The sequence below is a fragment of the Saccopteryx leptura genome, chromosome 2 (genome assembly GCF_036850995.1).
Source record: "Saccopteryx leptura isolate mSacLep1 chromosome 2, mSacLep1_pri_phased_curated, whole genome shotgun sequence".
Lineage (NCBI taxonomy): Eukaryota > Metazoa > Chordata > Mammalia > Chiroptera > Emballonuridae > Saccopteryx > Saccopteryx leptura.
In genome coordinates, this window is record NC_089504.1 from 336,019,179 (window position 1) to 336,039,510 (window position 20,332).

Sequence of the window (20,332 nt, forward strand, 5' to 3'; positions counted from 1 at the left end):
CCCTTCCTCACAACCTTCTTCACAAGCCAAGGGAAGAAGAGTGATGGGTCCTTTTGCCTCACTGTGAAGTCTTGGAAGTAAGTGCACTTTCCTGAGGGGCCCTGCTGAGGATGAGAAAAGGAAAGTTGGAAAGGTCAGGGCTTATGCCTACCTGAAGAAGGGGCCAAACTCGACGAAAGATGGATTGGCACCTTCATTTGGGCAGTAGTTTCATGAGAAGACCTGTAGCTTCAGGGCTGCTTACCTCCCCACACCCACCCTGCATCTCTTTCCAGGGCTGGGAAGGGTGCCATCAGGGACAAAAGGAGATGTGGGAACTGGGGCCCTAAGCCTGCTAGCTGTCAGAAAAATTGGTGCCACTTTGATGCCCAGGATCCACGCCAAGGACTGCTGCCCTGTTCCCAACCCCATGTTTGTTGAGGGGTAGAGGGAAGGGCCATTTGGCCCATATGGCCAGGAGGGGAAGCAGAGGAAGCAGTGGGCGGTGTCCAGCTTTTATATCTTGTCTCCATTCCACAGAGCTGTCACCATGTCCCATTCGTACCCAGCCCTTTCTGCTGAGAAGAAAAAGGAGTTGTCTGACATTGCCCTCCGGATTGTGGCCCCAGGCAAAGGCATTCTGGCTGCAGATGAGTCTGTAGGTAGGTGGGGGCCTATGGTTAGGTAGGGTAGAGGTGGCCAGGAAGCCCTGGGGATGACTTTATCACCCCTCTTTGTCCATAGGTAGCATGGCCAAGCGGCTGAGTCAGATCGGGGTAGAGAACACAGAAGAGAACCGCCGTTTGTACCGCCAAGTTCTGTTCAGCGCTGATGACCGTGTGAAGAAGTGCATTGGAGGCGTCATCTTCTTTCATGAGACACTTTACCAGAAAGATGATAATGGTGTCCCCTTTGTCCGTATCATCCAGGATAAGGGCATTGTCGTTGGCATCAAGGTGCAGCTACTGGTCCTGGATGGGGGCTGAGCATGGAAATAGGTGTGTGTATGTGAGGGGTGGCAAGGGGAATCCTGCCTGGGTTCAGTCCTCTGCCTGTTTCCTTTCAGGTTGACAAGGGTGTAGTGCCTCTAGCTGGGACTGATGGAGAAACTACCACTCAAGGTACAGGATGGGCAGGCTTCAGGACCACAGGGTTGGTGGGTGGTTGATGCTGGCAAAGAGGGGCAGAGTGATGAGACTGCATCTATGCCTGCAGGGCTGGATGGTCTTTCAGAACGCTGTGCCCAGTACAAGAAGGATGGTGCCGACTTCGCCAAGTGGCGCTGTGTGCTGAAAATCAGCGAGCGCACGCCCTCAGCACTTGCCATTCTGGAGAATGCCAATGTGCTGGCGCGCTATGCCAGCATCTGCCAGCAGGTGTGTGTATGTGCGGAGTTCAGATGGATGCCCTGTGCCTAGTGGAGAGAGAACTTTCTCCCATCCTACCTGCCGTCCCTGCCAAGCTACTCTTCTCTTACCTGCAGAATGGCATTGTTCCTATTGTGGAACCTGAAATCCTGCCTGATGGAGACCATGACCTCAAACGTTGCCAGTATGTTACAGAGAAGGTGAGTCCACACCTGGGCAGGCACTTTTTCTAAGCACTCTTTCACTTGATCCCAGAACAGACCTGTGATTCTGAGCCTCTACTGACCCTCACTGTCATGCCCACCCAGCCCTAGACAGGGAGCATAGAGCAGTAAGTGGCAGGGATCCAGATCTTAGTAAACCTCCTCTGATCCTCAGGTCCTGGCTGCTGTGTACAAGGCTCTGAGTGACCATCATGTGTACCTAGAAGGGACCCTACTGAAACCCAACATGGTGACCCCTGGCCATGCTTGTCCCATCAAGTATAGCCCAGAGGAGGTTGCCATGGCAACTGTCACTGCCCTGCGTCGCACTGTGCCCCCAGCTGTGCCAGGTACTACCCTCCTTCCTAACCTGCTCCTGTCCTTAAGACCCATTCTCACGTTCTTCTGTGGCCTTCTGGGGTCCCTTAGCCTGGAAAGACAGAATGACTAATCAGTTTGTCTTTTCCTTCCTAGGAGTGACCTTCCTATCTGGGGGTCAGAGTGAAGAAGAGGCATCACTCAACCTCAATGCTATCAACCGCTGCCCACTTCCGCGGCCCTGGGCCCTCACCTTCTCCTATGGGCGTGCCCTGCAGGCTTCTGCACTCAATGCCTGGCGAGGGCAACGGGACAATGCTGAGGCTGCCACTGAGGAGTTCATCAAGCGGGCTGAGGTTGGGAGCTAGAGGTGGTGCTGTGTAGCGAGGCAGGCAGGGGGCAGCACCCAGAGACTCCAGCCTTGAGCACCTGGGGGCTGGCTCAGCCTAGTTACATCTCCTATCCCCTTACTTTTGCAGGTGAATGGGCTTGCAGCCCGGGGCAAGTATGAAGGCAGTGGAGAAGATGGTGGAGCAGCAGCACAGTCCCTCTACATTGCCAACCATGCCTATTGAGTATCACTCCTTTCCACAGCTCTTGGCCCAGACACCCGCACCCAATTTTTCCTGTAGTTATGGTCAGGGCCAAATAGCCTTGCAGAGCAAAGATGCCTCCATCGAGCACTAAGTCATCATTCTTCTCCACCCCTCCCCTCTCCCATTGCTGCACCTGGGACCACTGGATGGGAGGATAGGGAGCCCCCTCATGGCTGAGGGAAGGAGAACTTGCCTAGAAGTCAGAGCAGGATGCCTGGGTGTACCCCTGCCTTTGCCAACCCTACAGTTTCCCCATGATGGGTAGCTTCCTCTCAGGCTCTCCTTGCCTGCCCTTTCTCCTGGAATCAGAGGGTAGGACACAGACCTGACTTATGCCTTGGGTACATACCACATAGCAAATAAATGATAGTAAAACATGCTACTTTGTCTGTCTTACATATCAAATACCTACCTCCCAGTTTCTGATCTCTGTTGACTGTGTAGGTGGAAAGGGTGGGTTTTGAGTTTCAATGAGTTTTAAGTTTATGGGGAAGAGGCACACCCAGTCACCATTCCCATCTCAGGCTCTTTTCTGTTGCTGTTCAAGGCTGGAGCATATGGAGGGCTGCAAATCTTTCAGGAACTGCCACATCAGAGGCTCTAGGCTGCAGCTTTAGTAGGATGAGTGGTGTAAGACCTGAGCAATTCCTGAAGGCAGTTTTTGTGCAAGGCCCAAAACTGGGATAGGAGGGGATGAAAGTTTCTCATTTCTCAGCTGTGTTGAACCCTGCCAGGGCTTGGCACATTCTGCCGGGGGGGGGGGCACTGCCAGAAGAGCACCTGGGCTCTTGTCCAACGGGAAAACTCCAAGGCTTGAAACTGCCAGGCCAACCATGGTATCTAGAAGGTTGCCAACCATGGTATCTAGAAGGTTGCCAAGGGATATTGTCTTCTCCCATCTGGGGCAAATAGGGGCACAGAGGATGCCAATTTGAGGGTCTGGGCAAGGGCAGTGCACAACCAATGTGACATCCAGCTAATTACAGCAATATGAAAATGTAGGCCCAGTGTGACCTGACCATATATTAACTTATTTACTACAACACATAACTCTATATAAAGCAGATATGATTACTATTCCTATTTTAATATGAGAAAACAGTTTTGACCAAGTAACTCAGAGCATTGTACAGATATGGCAAAGTTGTGGTTTGATTCTGGCTCAGGGCACATACAAGAGTCAGTCAATGAATGCATAAACGAATGGAGCAACAAATCGATGTTTCCCTCTCCCTCTCTCTGAAAAAATCAATAAATAAAAAATAAAAATAGGCCCTGGTTGGTTGGCTCAGTGATAGAGCATTGGCCAGGTGTGTGGATGTCCCAGGTTTGATTCCCGGTCAGGGCACACAGGAGAAGCTACCATCTGCCTCTCCATGCTTGCCCCACCTTTTCCTCTCCCGCAGCCACGGCTCGATTGGTTCCAGGAGTTGGCCTCCAGAGCTGAGGATGGCTCCGTGGCCTCTGCCTCAGGCGCTAAAAAATGGCTCCGTTGCTGGGCAATAAAGCAACGGACCTAAGCTGGGCAGGGGATCGCCCACTAGTAGGCTTGCTGGGGCGGATCCCTGTCGCGGCGCATGCGGGAGCTTCTCTGCCTCCCGTCCTCTCACTAAAAAATAAAAATAAATAAATAAAAAATAAAAAAACACCGCATGAACCAAACAGCTAAAAAGATACTGCTAAGCTCGCCATCTTCAGGTTTGAGGCTTGAGGGGAGGGTGTCTGGAAGAGGAGCTCTATTGATAGGGATGATAAACAACGGTCGTTATAGGTGACATTTGAGTGCTTTCTGTGTGTTCGGTTCTTTGCATGAGTGACCTCATTTTAGTAAATATCTCCACCTTCCACATGAAAAACTGAGATTTAAAGCTGTCTCTGGTCACCCAGATTAGCATTTAACGACTAGAAAGTTCGCGCTCTTAACCCGTTGTGGATCCCGCCCACCGCTGGTGGCTTTTCTCGCTTTTGTGGCTGTCACTTACGTTTGGGCCGGAATAGCTGCCGTGGTCCTGCCCCCTCGCGGGTTTCCGATTGGGGGAAGCTTGCACTGCTCCGCCCATGGCTGGAGCAGTCGTAATCAAGCATGGCGGCGCCCGGGGCCGCTGCAACTGAGCTAGGTGCGGTGGCATCGGGGCAGGTGCATGCGTTTCGCGGTTTGCCAGGGAGGAGTGAGGGGGTGGGGATTGTGGTGTGCCGGAGGTCCCGCGGACTGGGGGTCGGGGGTCGTTTCAGACGAGATTTCTTCAGACTTGGGCCCGGGCCGGTCGCACGGGGACCTTTACAAACGCGGGCCGAGAGCCCTGCGTGCGGGTTGCGGGGCTCTTCCGCGTCGGAGGTGGGTCCGGCATCTGCGCCCACTTCCGGCGTCTCAGTTGGTATTCGCGTCCCTGCAGAGGTGATCCGCGGCAAGCGCGCCGCCCTCTTCTTCGCTGCGGTGGTCATCGTCCTGGGGCTGCCGCTCTGGTGGAAGACCACGGAGACCTACCGGGCCCAATTGCCTTACTCTCAGATCAGTGAGTTGAATGCCCTGCAGGTGAGACATCGATTGAGGAAGGCTAGGGGACAGACCTTCCGCAAGGTACAGACTCAGCTGATGGCCCTGATACTCCTTCTCGCAGCTCCGACTCATGGTGCCCGTCACTGTCGTGTTCACCCAAGAGTCAGTGCCGTTGGATGATCAGGAGAAGCTACCCTTCACCGTTGTGCATGAAAGAGAGATCCCTCTGAAATGTGAGCTCCTGAGGGGTCAGGGTTGGCATTCCGATCTGAGCTGAGCTCAGATATGCGTTGGGTAGGAGTGAGGAGTGTGGGTCTCCCATAAAGGTAGTTAAACACTCATGAAAAGGCCTCTGTGAATGAGCAGTGTATTTGGTTAGAGAAAAATCAACTTTAAATTCAGTGTTCAGCTTTAAAGCGGCAGTTTTATTCATAAAGTAGTGATACAACCTGGTCAGAATTAGCTGATGCTCTTTAGAGGATAGGGGAGGAAGTGGGATGTAGTAGACAGAATACAGGATTTGGAATCAAGTTGGACATGTATACAGACCTTATTCATTTTTACATTAAACACTTCAGTGAGTGTGAGGCATTTTTCTTAGGTACCAGGAATTTGGAGATGAAGAAATTTATAATGGTTTCAAAAAATTCAGTCAGGTAGAGGAGAAAGATACTTGGATAGAGAAATCCCAGCCTGACCAGGAGGTGGCGCAGTGGATAGAGCGTTAGACTGGGACCTAGAGTACCATAGTTCGAAACCCTATGATCGCCCGGCCTGAGCCCAAGGTCGCTGACTTGATAGGGCTGAGATTTAGGCCTAAGTGGTGCTTTTTAAATTCTTTAATTCTTTTGCATATATGAAAGTTCTATAAAGAACTTTCCCAATAAATTTTAGGTTCAATTTGTCAACTTTCAGGTGAAAAAAAAATCGCTTTGGGATTGCCTTACATATATAGATTAACTTGGGGAGAATGGACATACTTAGAGTATTTAACCTTTCTATGAGCCTTGTATGTGTTTTACATTTTATCAGGTCTTTTATGTCCTTCAGTAAAATCTTGGGGGTTTTTTCTTATAGTTTAGTACATTCCTTCATGGGTATCTTTATGTTTTGTGTTGTTATCATAATTCGGATTTTTTTTTAAATTTTATTTTTTTGTAACAGAGACAGAGAGAGAGAGAGAAGGACAGATAGGGACAGACAGACAGGAAGGGAGAGAGATGAGAAGCATCAATTCTTCGTTGCAGCACCTTAGTTGTTCATTGATTGCTTTTTCATATGTGCCTTGACCTGCGGGCTACAAGAGACTGAGTGACCCCTTGCTCAAGCCAGCAACCTTGGGCTCAAACTGGTGAGCCTTGCTCAAACCAGATGAGCCCGTGCTCAAGCTAATGACCTCAGGGTCTCCAGCCTGGGTCCTCCACATCCCCGTCCGATGCTCTATCCACTGCGCCACCACCTGGTCAGGCATGATTGGGATTTTTAAAAATACTTGTCTTTAGCCTGACCAGGTGGTGGCGCAGTGGATAGAGCATTGGATTGGGATGCTGAGGACCCAGGTTCGAGACCCCGAGGTTGCCAGCTTGAGCACAGGCTCTACTGACTTGAGCAAAAAGCTCACCAGCTTGGACCCAAGGTCGCTGGCTTGAGCAAGGGGTTACTCGGTCTGCTGAAGGCCCGTGGTCAAGGCACATATGAGAAAGCAATCAATGAACAACTAAGGCAGGGGTCTCAAACTCGCGGCCCGCGGGCTGCATGCGGCCCGCCGAACAATTTTGTGCGGCCCGCAGACTAATCCACGAAGTTCAAAATATTTTGGATAAAATTAAGTAAGCCTAGGGGCCTACTTGTATTTTTCATTTCTCTAGCATCCTAGCTAGATATTAGCTTAGTTAACAGCAGTTGTGATGCGAACTACAGTTTCTGGTCGTTTTGTGACACTGAGTAAACTGCATGTACGATTGTGCTTGTTGTACTGATTTTTTTTTGTTTTCAACTGCAGTGAGAAAAGTGTTGCATAACAGTTGCCTTTTGTAGACCTAGTGCGGCCCGCCGAACGGCTGTGATCTTGCTCTGCGGCCCACATGCTGAGTTGAGTTTGAGACCCCTGAACTAAGGTGTCGCAACAAAAAACTAATGATTGATGCTTCTCATCTCTCTCTGTTCCTGTCTGTCTGTCCCTATCTATCCCTCTCTCTGACTCTCAATCTCTGTCCCTGGGGAAAAAAAAATACTTGTTTTTATAATTTGATATTACTGGTATTTTTCAGAAAGTTATTGATTCTTGTGTATTCTATTTATTTATTTATTTATTTATTTATTTATTTATTTATATTTTTCTGAAGCTGGAAACGGGGAGAGACAGTCAGACAGACTCCCGCATGCGCCGGACCAGGATCCACCCGGCACGCCCACCAGGGGCTATGCTCTGCCCACCAGGGGGCGATGCTCTGCCCCTCTGGGGCGTTGCTCTGCCGCGACCAGAGCCACTCTAGCGCCTGGGGCAGAGGCCAAGGAGCCATCCCCAGCGCCCGGGCCATCTTTGCTCCAATGGAGCCTTGGCTGCGGGAGGGGAAGAGAGAGACAGAGAGGAAGGATGGGGGGGTGGAGAAGCAAATGGGCGCTTCTCCTATGTGCCCTGGCCGGGAATCGAACCCGGGTCCCTCGCACGCCAGGCCGACGCTCTACTGCTGAACCAACCGGCCAGGGCCTCTCATGTATTCTTGTATCTAGTTTTCTCACTGAACTGTTACTTGTTCTAATAGTTTTTCAATTCTTTGATTTTCTTGGGAGACAATTATACTGCTTCAAAAAGTGGCCATTTTGTCTCTTTCTTTCAAATATTCATGTTTTATTTCTCTTATTACATTGGTCAGGAACTTCAGAAAGAACAGTGCTAAATAATAGAGGAACTAGCTAGACTCCTTATTTTATTACTAATTTTAATGTAATTTTATTTAGTGTTTTTCATTAAGCGTATACAGTGTGTCCGTAAAGTCATGGTGCACTTTTGACCGGTCACAGGAAAGCAACAAAAGACAACAGAAATGTGAAATCTGCACCAAATGAAAGGAAAACTCTCCCAGTTTCATACGTATTCAGTGCAGTTCGATGTGGGCTCACGCACAGATTTTTTAGGGTTCCTTAGGTAGCTATCCCGTATAGCCCCTACAGACTCGTCACTGACTGATGGCCTACCAGAACGGAGTTTCTCCACCAAACTGCCGGTTTCCTTCAACTGCTTATCCCACCGAGTCATGTTATTCCTATGTGGTGGCGCTTCATTATAAACGCGCCGATATTCACGTTGCACTTTGGTCACAGATTGGAATTTAGCGAGCCACAGAACACACTGAACTTTCCTCTGTACCGTCCACATCTCGACTGGCATGGCCGTGGGTGCTCCGCTGTATACATGGTGTTACGTCATCATATGCGCATGCGCACATGCTGCCACACCATCCTATTGAAACTGGGAGGGTTTTCCTTTTATTTGGTGTAGATTTCACATTTCTATCGTCTATTGTTGCTTTCCAGTGACTGGTCAAAAGTGCACCATGACTTTACGGACACACTATATTTTGTTTTTAATCAAGAATGTTCATAGCCTGACCAGGCGGTGGCGCAGTGGATAGAGCATTGGACTGGGATGCGGAGGACCCAGGTTCAAGACCCTAAGGTCGCCAGCTTGAGCGCAGGCTCATCTGGTTTGAGCAAAGCTCACCAGCTTAGACCCAAGGTCGCTGGCTCAAGAAGGGGTTACTTGGTCTGCTGAAGGCCCACGGTCAAGGCACATATGAAAAAGCAATCAATGAACAACTAAGGTGTTGCAACGAAAAACTGATGATTGATGCTTCTCATCTCTCTCCGTTCCTGTCTGTCTATCCCTTTTTCTGACTCTGTCTCTGTAAAAAAAAAATGTTTATTGAGCCTGACCAGGTGGTGGTGGCACAGTGGATGGAGTTTTGACCTGCAACACTGCACTGAGGACCCAGATTCAAAACCTGAGGTCACCAGCTTGAGCATGGGCTCATCTGGCTTGAGTGTGGGCTTAACAGCTTGAGCATGGGATCTCTGGCTTGAGTGTGGGATCATAGAGATGACCCCATGGTTGCTGGCTTGAGCTCAAAGGTTGCTGGCTTGTAGCCCAAGGTCGCTGGCTTGAGCAAGGGGTCATTGGGTCGGCTGGAGCCCTCTGGTCAAGGCGCATATGAGAAAGCAATCAATGAGCAACTAAAGTACTGCAATTACGGGTTGATACTTCTCCTTTCTTTCCCTTCCTGTCTGTCTGTCTTTCTTTCTCTGTCTCTCTCACTTAAAAAAAAAAAAGTTCATCGAATTTAATTATTTGGGGCACCTATTTAAAATGGTCATATAGTTTTTATCCTTTTACCTCTTCATGTAATGAATATTGTAATAGATTTCCCTGTGGGAGAGTACTCCAGGTTGAAGGTAGTGTGTACATAGGCGAGGCAAGAGCTGGGCAGGTGGAAGAGCTGGAGTGTTGTGTGTTTGATATCACCCATGCAGAAATTGTTAGAATTGGCTATAGCGTCTTGGTCTTTCTCTGCAAACAATCATTTTGCTGTCCTTAGACATTAGACGGTATTAGGGCTAGGAAGGTGGGCAGAGGTCTGGCACTTGATCTTCCAGTCATGCTTCTTCCTTTTCTTCTTAGACAAAATGAAAATCAAATGCCGATTCCAGAAGGCCTATCGGAGGGCTTTGGGCCATGAAGAAGAGGCCTTGTCACTGGGCAGTATAGAAGGTACTGGTAGGGGAGATCACATCATTTAACATGTAACCCTGTTTCCCCTTCTGATCTCTAAAGGTGTAGTTTTCATACCTTGTCTTAACTCCAAAATCTCTTTGGGAAAGCTGTGAATGAGATGTTTCAGCTTTGGCCACTGAGGGCCAAGCCTGCCCACAGTGTCAGCTGGATATCAGTGGGAGGTGGAGGGGTGACTTAGGCGCTCTGTGGGGGCCAGAGGGAGAGGGAATGGTGTTTTTCCTCCTGCTGCACCACCTGCTCTTGTCCCCAGAGGCAGAAACCATGTTAGCTGAGCCACAGGAGCAAGCAGAGGGCTCCCTGACTGTGTACGTGATCTCTGAACACTCCTCACTTCTCCCCCAGGTAGGGTGAGCAGAGAGGCTGTGTGTGGCCTTGCCTAACCTCTCAGATCTTTCTTTCTCTGGTTACCTCCTTCTTGTGGTATTGCTGCCCATTTCTTCCATTTGTTGTGGAAAACTTTCCAAATGATTTTTAATGACTGCAAATAGGAATTTTTTCATTGACTGGTTTTCTAAATCCAAGACTCCTATTTGGTTAAAGTTCCAACAACCATTTAAAGTGGAAAAAAAAAATCAGTAGGAATAAAAGAAACTGGTTTCAGTGGGTTGTGTTGGTAACATGGGCAATATATTGATCTTTTCATGAGAAAAACGCTTAGTGGAAGTTATACCATGTACCATTTTCTTTATGAATTTATAGTGAAATATTTAATTCTTATAAAAAGAGGAAAGAAAAATTTAATAAACATCTGTGTATCCAGCCCCAGCTTATATAGCAATACATTATATTTGGAGCTCATGTGTCTCCATGGTTATATCCCACTCCTTTCAGCCCGAGGTGACCATATTTTTAGTATAATTTTCTTTCAAGTTTTGTCATATATGTTGTATCTCTATAAACAATATACTTAATTGTACATATTTTTGAGCTTTATGTAAATTTTTGAACTTTATATAAATTTTTGAACTTTATATAAATGATCTGTACCTTTTAGTTTGCTCAACATTTATGTTTGAGAGATTCATCCATATAATATGTGTAGCTGAATGTAATGCCTTCATTTTTTATTCTGTCTGATGTTTCATTGTATAAACATATCGCAGTTTATCTAGTCTGTTGCTGATGGGCATTTGGATTGTGTCCAGTTTTTTATTATGAATAATGCTGCTGTGAAAATTCTTGTACTTCCCTCTTTGTCATGTGCTATTTACTTAGTCTGTCCCGTTATTGTTGGGGTTTTTGTTTGTTTGTTTTTTGTGAAAGAGGCTGAGAGAGACAGAGAAAGGGACAGATAGGGACAGACAGACAGGAAGGGAGAGAGATGAGAAGCATCAATTCTTTTTTTGTTGTTTTTGTTTTTTGTTTGTTTTTTTCCTTTTTTGTATTTTTCTGAAGCTGGAAATGGGGAGGCAGTCAGACACTCCCGCATGCGCTTGACCGGGATCCTCCTGGCATGCCCACCAGGGGGCAATGCTCTGCCCATCCGGGCGTTGCTCTGCTGCAACCAGAGCCATTCTAGCGCCTGAGGCAGAGGCCATAGAGCCATCCTCAGCGCCCGGGCCATCTTTGCTCCAATGGAGCCTCGGCTGCGGGAGGGGAAGAGAGAGAGAGAGAGGAAGGAGAGGGGGAGGGGTGGAGAAGCAGATGGGCGCTTCTCCTGTGTGCCCTGGCCGGGAATCGAACCCGGGACTCCCGCACGCCAGGCCGACGATCTACCACTGAGCCAATCGGCCAGGGCCAAGAAGCATCAATTCTTCATTGCAGCACCTCAGTTGTTCATTGATTGCTTTCTCATATGTGCCTTGACCGTGGGGCTACAGCAGACCGAGTGACTCCTTGCTCAAGCCAGCAACCTTGGGCTCAAACTGGTGAGCCTTGCTCAAACCAGATGAGGCCCTGGCCGGTTGGCTCAGTGGTAGAGTGTCGGCCTGGCGTGCAGGAGTCCCAGGTTCAATTCCCGGCCAGGGCACACAGGAGAAGCACCCATCTGCTTCTCCACCCCTCCCCCTCTCCTTCCTCTCTGTCTCTCTCTTCCCCTCCCGCAGCCGAGGCTCCATTGGGGCAAGGTTGGCCCGGGTGCTGAGGATGGCTCCATGGCCTCTGCCTCAGGCGCTAGAATGGCTCTGGTCGCAACAGAGCAACGCCCCAGATGGGCAGAGCATCGCCCCCTGGTGGGTATGCTGGGTGGATCCCGGTCAGGTGCATGCGGGAGTCTGTCTGACTGCCTCCCCGTTTCCAACTTCAGAAAAATACAAAAAAAAAAAACCCAAACAAAAAACAGATGAGCTTGCGCTCAAGCTGGTGACCTCGGGGTTTCGAACCTGGGTCCTCTGCATGCCAGTCTGACGCTCTATCCACTGTGCCACCACAGGTCAGGCTGTCCTGTTGTTTGTTTATTCTGCTTCCCTCCTCCTTCTCCTCCTCCTCCTCCTCCTCCTTCTCCTCCTCCTCCTCCTCCTTCTCCTCCTCCTCCCCCTCCCCCTCCTCCCCTCCCCTTTCTCCTCCTCCTCGTGACAGGAGGGGAGATAGTGAGACAGACTCCTGCATGCACCCTGGCTGGGGTCCACCCTACAACCCCTGTCTGGGGTTGATGCTCTGCCCATCTGTTATAATAGCTCGTGTTTGTAACTGAGCTATTTTTAGCGCCTCAGGCAGAGGTTTCCTCAGCACCCGGGGTTGATTCACTTGAACCAATCGAGCCATGGCTGTGGAAGGGAAAGAGAGAGTGAGTGAGAGAGAGAGAAGGGGGAGAAGCAGAATGTTGCTTCTGTGTGCCCTGACCAGGAGTCGAATCCAGGACATCCATACGCCATGCCGATGCTCCGCCCCTGAACCGACTAGCCAGGGCCTATTCTGCTTTTTTTGTTCAGCGTGTGTCATCTCTTAGTTTCCAGCCTGTGATGATTTAGATATTTCCTGTAACTGTGTTTATTGGGAAGGAGAAAGGACCTGAACTGAATGAAAACACTCACCTATAGTTCAGAAATGCTGAGATAATAGTTCACTATGAATCTAAAGAGAGATGCATGCCTATTGGTCAGTGGCCAGATTCTTAGAAACAGGAGCCAGAGTGCTCTTCTGCTTTCTTTCCTGAGCCATGGGCATTCTGTTTCTTGCTTGCCTCTCATTAGGACATGATGAGCTACATTGGGCCTAAGAGGACAGCGGTTGTGAGGGGAATAATACACCGTGAGGCTTTCAACATCATTGGCCGCCACATAATCCAGGTAGCCCAGGCCATGTCTTTGACTGAAGATGTGCTTGCTGCGGCCCTGGCTGACCACCTACCAGAGGACAAGTGGAGCTCTGATAAGAGGCGGCCCCTCAAGTCCAGCTTGGGTAGGATGACCAGGCTTTGCTATGGGAAGGGAGAGGGAAATGAATTATATGGAGGCATTGAGATGGAAAGGGAATCTGCATGTAAACTCTTTACTTCTCTCTTCTGTGGTTTCAACATTTTTTTTTAAGTGAGAGGAGGGGAGATAGTGAGACAGACTCCCAGATACTTGAATCAACCAAGCTATCTTTAGTGCCTGAGGCTAACGCTGGGACCAACGAGCTATCCTCAGCACCTGGCTATCCTCAGCACCCTGCTGACCTCAAAACAGTTGAGCCACTGGCTGCAGGACGGGAAGAGGGAGAGAAGGGGGAGAGGGAGGAGGAAAGAAGCAAATGGTCACTTCTCTTGTGTGCCCTGACTGGGAATCAAACAGGGAACGTCCATATGCCAGGTCAATGCTCTATCCACTGAGCAAAACGGCCAGGGCTCAACTTTTTCTTTTTTCTTTGACAGAGACAGAGAGAGAGAAAAAGGGACAGACAGCAGGAAGGGAGAGAGATGAGAAGCATCAATTCTTTGTTGCAGCACCTTTGTTGTTCAATGATTGCTTTTTTGTATGTGCCTTGACCTGGGGGCTACAGCAGAACAAGGGACTCCTTGCTTAAGCCAGCGATCTTGGGCTCAAGCTGGCGACCTTGGGGTTTCAAACCTGGGTCCTCTGCGTCCCAGTCCAATGCTCTATCCACTGCACCACTGCCTGGTCAGGCTCAACTTTTTCTTAAAGTGCTCAGTGTTCCTCAACCCAGTTTTATCCTCCCATTGGCTCCATGATGGCAATCAGCCCCATCCATGGAAACCTCTGGATTCCCTGACTCCTGTTTCCACAGGCTATGAGATCACCTTCAGTTTACTCAACCCAGACCCCAAGTCCCATGATGTCCACTGGGACATTGAGGGAGCTGTCCGGCACTATGTGCAGCCCTTTCTGAATGCCCTCAGTGTTGCTGGCAACTTCTCAGTGGACTCTCAGGTGAGACTTGGTGCAAGTCCTTTTTCTGGCTGCACCATCCTTTTCAAAGTCCATCCATATATAGTGTTTACAAGTAGAGTCTGTTCTTCTAGCCCTTGGGGTTTGCTGATTTGCTAAGAATTTCCTCTCTCTATATATATGGTTCTGGTGTCTTCTTTCCCTCTTTGTGTTCAGCTCAAGTTTTGTCAGTGCTTGTTAAAAAGCTAAGTTCCTTATGGCTCCTTCCAAAACTGTATTCACCAGTTGTGCAGTCCTTAAGGAATTTATTTAAACAACAAAAAGCTTCCTGAAATAAGTTAATATAGTAATAATTAAAATATGGAGAATGTAGCTTTCTGTATCATACAATGTCTTTTGAAGGAAAATGTGGGAGAAATTTTTATCAGATCTTGGTAGTAGGAGTAATTACTTCTAAATAACTGACTTGATTTAATCTTGTAGATATTAAATTCTGCTATTCTTTGTTTAGACTTTGAGAAAGCCTGGTAAAATATGTGGTTTTCAAAGAACATATTTAGTGTTTCAACTTGACCCTTGGCTTTGTTACTTTTTTCCACCTATTTTCTCTCGGCCCTGATTTTGTCTCTGATATTTCATCCTGTCATAATTGTATCTTTTTAAGGCACCTTAAGTCTTTTTTTGGGACAAAGTGAAATATACATCAGTAAGCAAAATAATGCTCCTCTGTCTTTGCTCTCTAGATCCTGTACTATGCAGTGTTGGGGGTAAACCCCCGCTTTGACCCAGCTTCATCCAGCTACTACTTGGCTGCACACAGCCTCCCCCATGTCATCAATCCAGTGGAGTCCCGCCTAGGTGAGCTCCTGAGGTTGAGGGTCAGGGAAGGACCCAAAAGGTTTAGCCTGGGGTGGAGGCAGGTTATATATAGTGATGATTTCCAGGTTGGGTTGGTCTGAGGGCATTGAAGAAGTGTTGGGCACTTAAACTCCTTTTTCATGATATTCTGTGACATCTTCATCTCCACACCATCATATCCAAAAGCATTTATTAAACATTTTTCCAGCACTTTTTTTTTTTTGGTGACAGAGAGAGGGACAGACAGGAAGGCAGAGATGAGAAGCATCAATTCTTCGTTGTGGCTCCTTAGTTGTTCATTGATTGCTTTCTCATATGTGCCTTGACTGGGGGGCCCCTTCCGAGCCAGTGACTCCTTGCTCAAGCCAGCGACTTTGGGCTTTAAGCCAGTGACCTCTGGCCTCAAGCCAGCGACCATGGGGTCATGTCTGATCCCACACTCAAGTCAGTGACCCCACGCTCAAGCTGATGAGCCCACGCTCAAGCCAGCAACCTTAGGGTTTCAAACCTGGGTCCTCTCCGTCCCAGTCTGATGCTCTATCCACTGCACCACCGCCTGGTCAGCCTCCCAGCACTTTTTATAAATGAGTAGATAGGCTATGTCTCCCTCCCTGTAAACCATCCAGGAAAGATAAGGTCACACATGTAGGAAAGATAACAGCAAAAGTACATGAAGGCAAAATGAAGAACCTTGAAGCTAGGATTTCAGTTTTTTCATTTTTAGGGTGGTACTTAGGGAAAGGAGGTGTGACCAAGAACTGCTATATAGGCAAACCAAAATGAGCATATCACTAGTTGTGGAATTTAAGACAGCAGGGCTAAGCCGGGGTGGACCAAGGTGTATGAGAGGGGCAGAACGGGAAGCCTTGGCAAATTCCTTCTTCTGTTTTCATTCAGCAGACAGAGTCTGAGGGACTGCTTAATGGTAGTGCTGAGTAAAGAGATAGGGCATTTCAGGCAAGCGAACTATGAGCTTAGATGTAGAAGACTGGGAGCACATAGACCTTCAGGAAGCTCAGAGTTTAAGTGGCTGAATTGCGAGAGGGTGACCAAGATGATGTTGGCAAGGCAGGCAGGCATCATCATAAAGGAGCACATTGAGGAGTTTGAACTTTAACCTCAATGGCTAAGCAGGGAACCGACATGATTGATAACGATGATACTTGTGCATAAAATGAGTTATAGTAATATGGATGCAATGTAAAATGGGTAGCCACGAGAGCTGACATAGGCAGTTAAGGGAAGCCTGTTGGAGGAGGGGAGATTCCAGGGGCATTTGAGCGTAAGAACTGCACTTCATGTAAGTGGTACATCTTAGGAAAATGTTCTGAGGTTCTTTGCCACAGAAACCCAGGACTGGAGGATATTCTATTGATTATCCGTTGGGAAAAATGAGGCCCAGAGTGAGTGACCAGCAAGTTAGAGGCTGACCTAGAACTAAGATCTAGATCTAACATGTTTTGATATTCTGACTTTCCTTCTCTTTGTACCTCAGGATCCAGTGCTGCCTCCCTTTATCCTGTGCTCAACTTCCTACTCTATGTACCTGAGCTTGCCCACTCCCCCCTGTACATTCAGGACAAGGATGGAGCTCCGGTGGCCACCAACGCCTTCCACAGTCCCCGCTGGGGCGGCATTATGGTAATGGTCACACTATGCAGACCCCGGAACCCAAGCTTCAGGGACAGTTAGATACTCCTTGAGACTGTTCTTCTGTTATCCCTCTGGTGTCCTCCATGGCCCGCCCTGTGTGAGGGTGGGCACCAGGAAGGTGAGGGTGCTGTGAGCTCGTGCCCCTCCTCTGCCTGCCTCACTGCTTTCTTATTTTGTCAGTATTTATTTTTTGCTAATTTTTTTTTTTTGACAGAGACACAGAGAGTCAGATAGTTATAGACAGATAGGAAGAGAGAGATGAGAATCATCAACATCATGCTTTGCTCAAACCTGTGACCCTGGGCTCAAGCCAGCAACCTTTGGGCTCAAGCTAGCGACCAGGGGATCATGTCTATGATCCCACGCTCAAGCCAGTGACCCTGTGCTCAAGCTGGTGAACCCGCACTCAAGCCAGCGACCTTGGGGTTTTGAACCTGGGTCCTTAGTGTCCCAGTCCGACACTCTATCTACTATGCCACCGCCTGGCCAGGCTTCTCAGTATTTTTTATAATATGACCCTTTTGCATGTAGCAGTCTACACTTAATAAGGACTCTTCTGTGTACACCTTAGATCTTGGACATATTTGATGAAGTCTTGCTAAGTTGGGAACTTTGTCTCAGAGCCTGGGAGTTTCTTAAGAGTAGGAACTCTAAAATGGAATAAAAAATATCTCTTTCACAGGACTTTTTAATTTTTTTTAAGCAAGAGAGACAGACAGATTGACAGGGACAGAAAGATGGGATGGGAGAGAGATGAGAAGCATAACTCACAGTTGCAGCACTTTAGTTGTTCATTGATTGCTTCTCATATGTGCCTTGACTGAGGGGCTCCAGCTGACCCGATGATCCCATGCCAGAGACCTTGGGCTTCAAGCCAGCAACCATGGAATCATGTCAATGATTTGATACTCAAGCTGGTGACCCTGCACTCAAGCTGGTAGGCCTGCATTCAAGCCAGCGACCTTGGGGTTTTGAACCTGGGTCCTCACAGTCCCAGGATGATGCTCTATTTACTGCGCCATCACCTGGTTAGGCTACAGGGCTTTTGAAGGGGGTAATGTAGATGATTAATGGAAAGCTTCTAATAGTATTCAAAACAACATTAGCTATGCTTTCAGGTGTGTAATATCTGAAGAGCACAGAATACGTCTTCCTTTTCTCTCATGGCCTCCAGAGTGTCTAGGGCACAGCTGTATATGGTCCTGGCACGATGTTGAAGCAGCCTCATTTCCCCTTGCAGGTATACAACGTGGACCCCAAAGCCTACAATGCCTCAGAGCTGCCGGTGCGAGTTGAGGTAGACATGGTGCGAGTGATGGAGGTGTTCCTGGCTCAGTTGCGGTGAGGTCCTAGGCGGTCCACTTGGGGTCATGGCCCCTGACTCTGAAGTCTCCTGGGCTGGCTCGAATAAAATCTCCCCTGGCAGCGATACCTTGACTGTGCTCAGAGCCCTAGGAAACCAGGAAAGTTTTCCAAGGATCATTCATCATTCTTTTAAGATGAACTAGTTGCTGACAAGAACTTTTAAGAAAAATAGGCTCATGAATGTCAAGTGCATGGGGTATGATTAGGTCTGCTTAATTAGCTGTTAATTCTTGTGCTAACTGATCTATTGATAATGGCTGCTTGATGCCCTATGTTGTGGATTCTTGGTCGGACTCATCAGGAAAGAGGATTCTGATTGATTAGCAGTGTCTGCCTTGGGTGCAGGATTGGAGAGGCACAGCACACACATCTTGTCAGAGGTCATCCCAGATCATCCCTGACTGAGGCTCAGTGGCCACATTTTTCCATAGAGGGAGTGGACAGGGTGAGGATTAAACTAAGTTGGTGTTAGGAAAAATATTTTAGCCATGGATCTTCTGTTAAATAGGATCTTGGAAATCCAATATAGAAACAGGTAAAAGCTAACACAGTGATTAAAGCAGGGCTTGGGGCACTGGATTGCTTAGTGTTGCCACTCACCTGCCAAGAACCTGAGGCACTTCCCTGCAACCCTTGTGGGTCTGGATAAGATCGAAAATCCTACTTATTCTAGTAATTTTAGCAATCTTCTCTCCTTCTGGTTTTAGCCTCTTTGCCCTTCTTTGCTGTTCCTACAGGTTGCTCTTTGGGATTGCTCAGCCCCAGGTGCCTCCAAAATGCCTGTTTTCAGGGCCTAAGAGTGAAGGACTAATGACTTGGGAGCTAGACCGCCTGCTCTGGGCTCGGTCAGTGGAGAATCTGGCCACAGCTACCACCACTCTCACTTCCTTGGCTCAGCTTCTGGGCAAGATCAGCAACATTGTCATTAAGGATGATGTGGCATCTGAGGTAAGGGGGCAGGGAAAGGATTCTGTGAGCAGGATTGGAATGGCCATTGAGGGCCAGGGTGTGGTGAAACGAGAGCCAGTTGAGGTCCAGGATATGTGTGGGTATGCCAGCCTTGAATGCCCCAGGCTTCCTCTAGGGGGCAGTGCCAGCCCCCAGCAGGAGTCCAGATTGGGGGGAATGTGAGATTTTAAGCAGGCACTACGAAAATACACCAGAGCCCTTTTATACTAGCCTTCATGTATCTGGCATGTGTGGTAGACAGAAAACACAGTGAAGTTCGCCCCTCCCCCACTTCATCAGTGCCTAGGACTAATGGTAATCCCCTGCCGCCGCCCTAGGTATACAGTGCTGTAGCTGCAGTCCAGAAGGCGGCGGAGGAGTTGGCCTCTGGGCACCTGGCCTCTGCCTTCGTTGCCAGCCAGGAAGCTGTGACATCCTCAGAGCGCGCCTTTTTTGATCCCTCGCTTCTCCACCTCCTCTACTTCCCTGATGACCAGAAGTTTGCCATCTACATCCCACTCTTCTTGCCTATGGCTGTGCCCATCCTCATGTCTCTGGTCAAGATCTTCCTGGAGACCCGCAAGTCCTGGAAAAAGCCTGAGAAGACAGACTGAGCAGGGCAGCATCTCAATCGGAAGCCTTCCTTTCTGGTTGGGGTGGGAGGTGTTAGATTGAGAGGCACATAAATGGGGCAGGCCACGAATGCTTGTCTCCAGTTTCGTTGGTTGCCTCTCCAGCAACCAAAGTGTAACACTCCAAGATGGGTTTATCTTTCCTCCTCTTCTCCTTTCTCTGGCTCAGGTCTCCCACAACCCATCCTCGAAAGAGGCATCATCTGGGTTTCCTTCTCTGGCTTAAACTTGAAGGCCGTTTCCTATTCCTCTGGGTCAGGGGCAGCTTTGCTTCTGCCCCGTTCCTCACAGTCCTTTGCATCGAGAGGGAACATTGAAGGAAAGCCCTGGGTTGTTTTCTAGCCCCTTCCACTCCACACTTCTCTTGACTCCTCAGGGAGAGCCCCAGCACTGCTCTCACGGAAGGGGCCAGGCACAAGTCACTTCTGGGGCCTTCTCCCTTAACTGCCCTCCCTCCTGGCTAGCTGCACTTGTTGGGCACAGTCTGTTGCTGTGTGTGTGGCAGAGGTTCCCTCAGCCTTTCATAGAGGCAAGTGGTGGTGCAGTGGAGAAAGTTCTGGACTTGGGACCAAACGTGCCTGAGTTCAAACCCTTGCTTCTGCACTTACCATCTGGGGAGCTCTGAATAAGCTACTTAATCTCTCTGAGCCCCAGTTTTTCACTTTTTAAATAGCACTAATGATACCTTCCTTACAAGGTGGTTGTTAGGATTTAATGTGATAAGCATTTAAAAGTGTCTGGCTCTCTATAAACATTGAATATGAATTGGAATGATATGAAGTATGAGCATAGCTTTTCTTCATTCACGTGTAAGTAATGGTTTCCTAGTATCTGTGCTCCTGGGCTCACACGCCCA

At 48.6% G+C, this 20,332-nt stretch overlaps 2 protein-coding genes across 2 annotated transcripts; both read left to right on the plus strand.

Annotated features, from left to right (window-relative positions):
* Positions 1-525: 525 nt before the first annotated feature.
* Positions 526-2,842, plus strand: ALDOC (aldolase, fructose-bisphosphate C). Its single transcript, XM_066363699.1, has 8 exons — positions 526-641; positions 724-935; positions 1,046-1,100; positions 1,195-1,355; positions 1,463-1,546; positions 1,725-1,899; positions 2,024-2,223; positions 2,347-2,842. Exons 1-8 carry the CDS (start codon positions 530-532, stop codon positions 2,440-2,442), a joined length of 1,095 nt encoding a protein of 364 aa, XP_066219796.1. The 5' UTR covers positions 526-529; the 3' UTR covers positions 2,443-2,842.
* A 1,679-nt stretch (positions 2,843-4,521) lies between these two features.
* PIGS (phosphatidylinositol glycan anchor biosynthesis class S) lies at positions 4,522-20,250 on the plus strand. Its single transcript, XM_066363700.1, has 12 exons — positions 4,522-4,580; positions 4,857-4,996; positions 5,082-5,193; positions 9,639-9,728; positions 10,003-10,094; positions 12,884-13,091; positions 13,920-14,062; positions 14,764-14,878; positions 16,374-16,519; positions 17,772-17,872; positions 18,634-18,844; positions 19,183-20,250. Exons 1-12 carry the CDS (start codon positions 4,547-4,549, stop codon positions 19,456-19,458), a joined length of 1,668 nt encoding a protein of 555 aa, XP_066219797.1. The 5' UTR covers positions 4,522-4,546; the 3' UTR covers positions 19,459-20,250.
* The last annotated feature ends 82 nt before the right edge of the window (positions 20,251-20,332 follow it).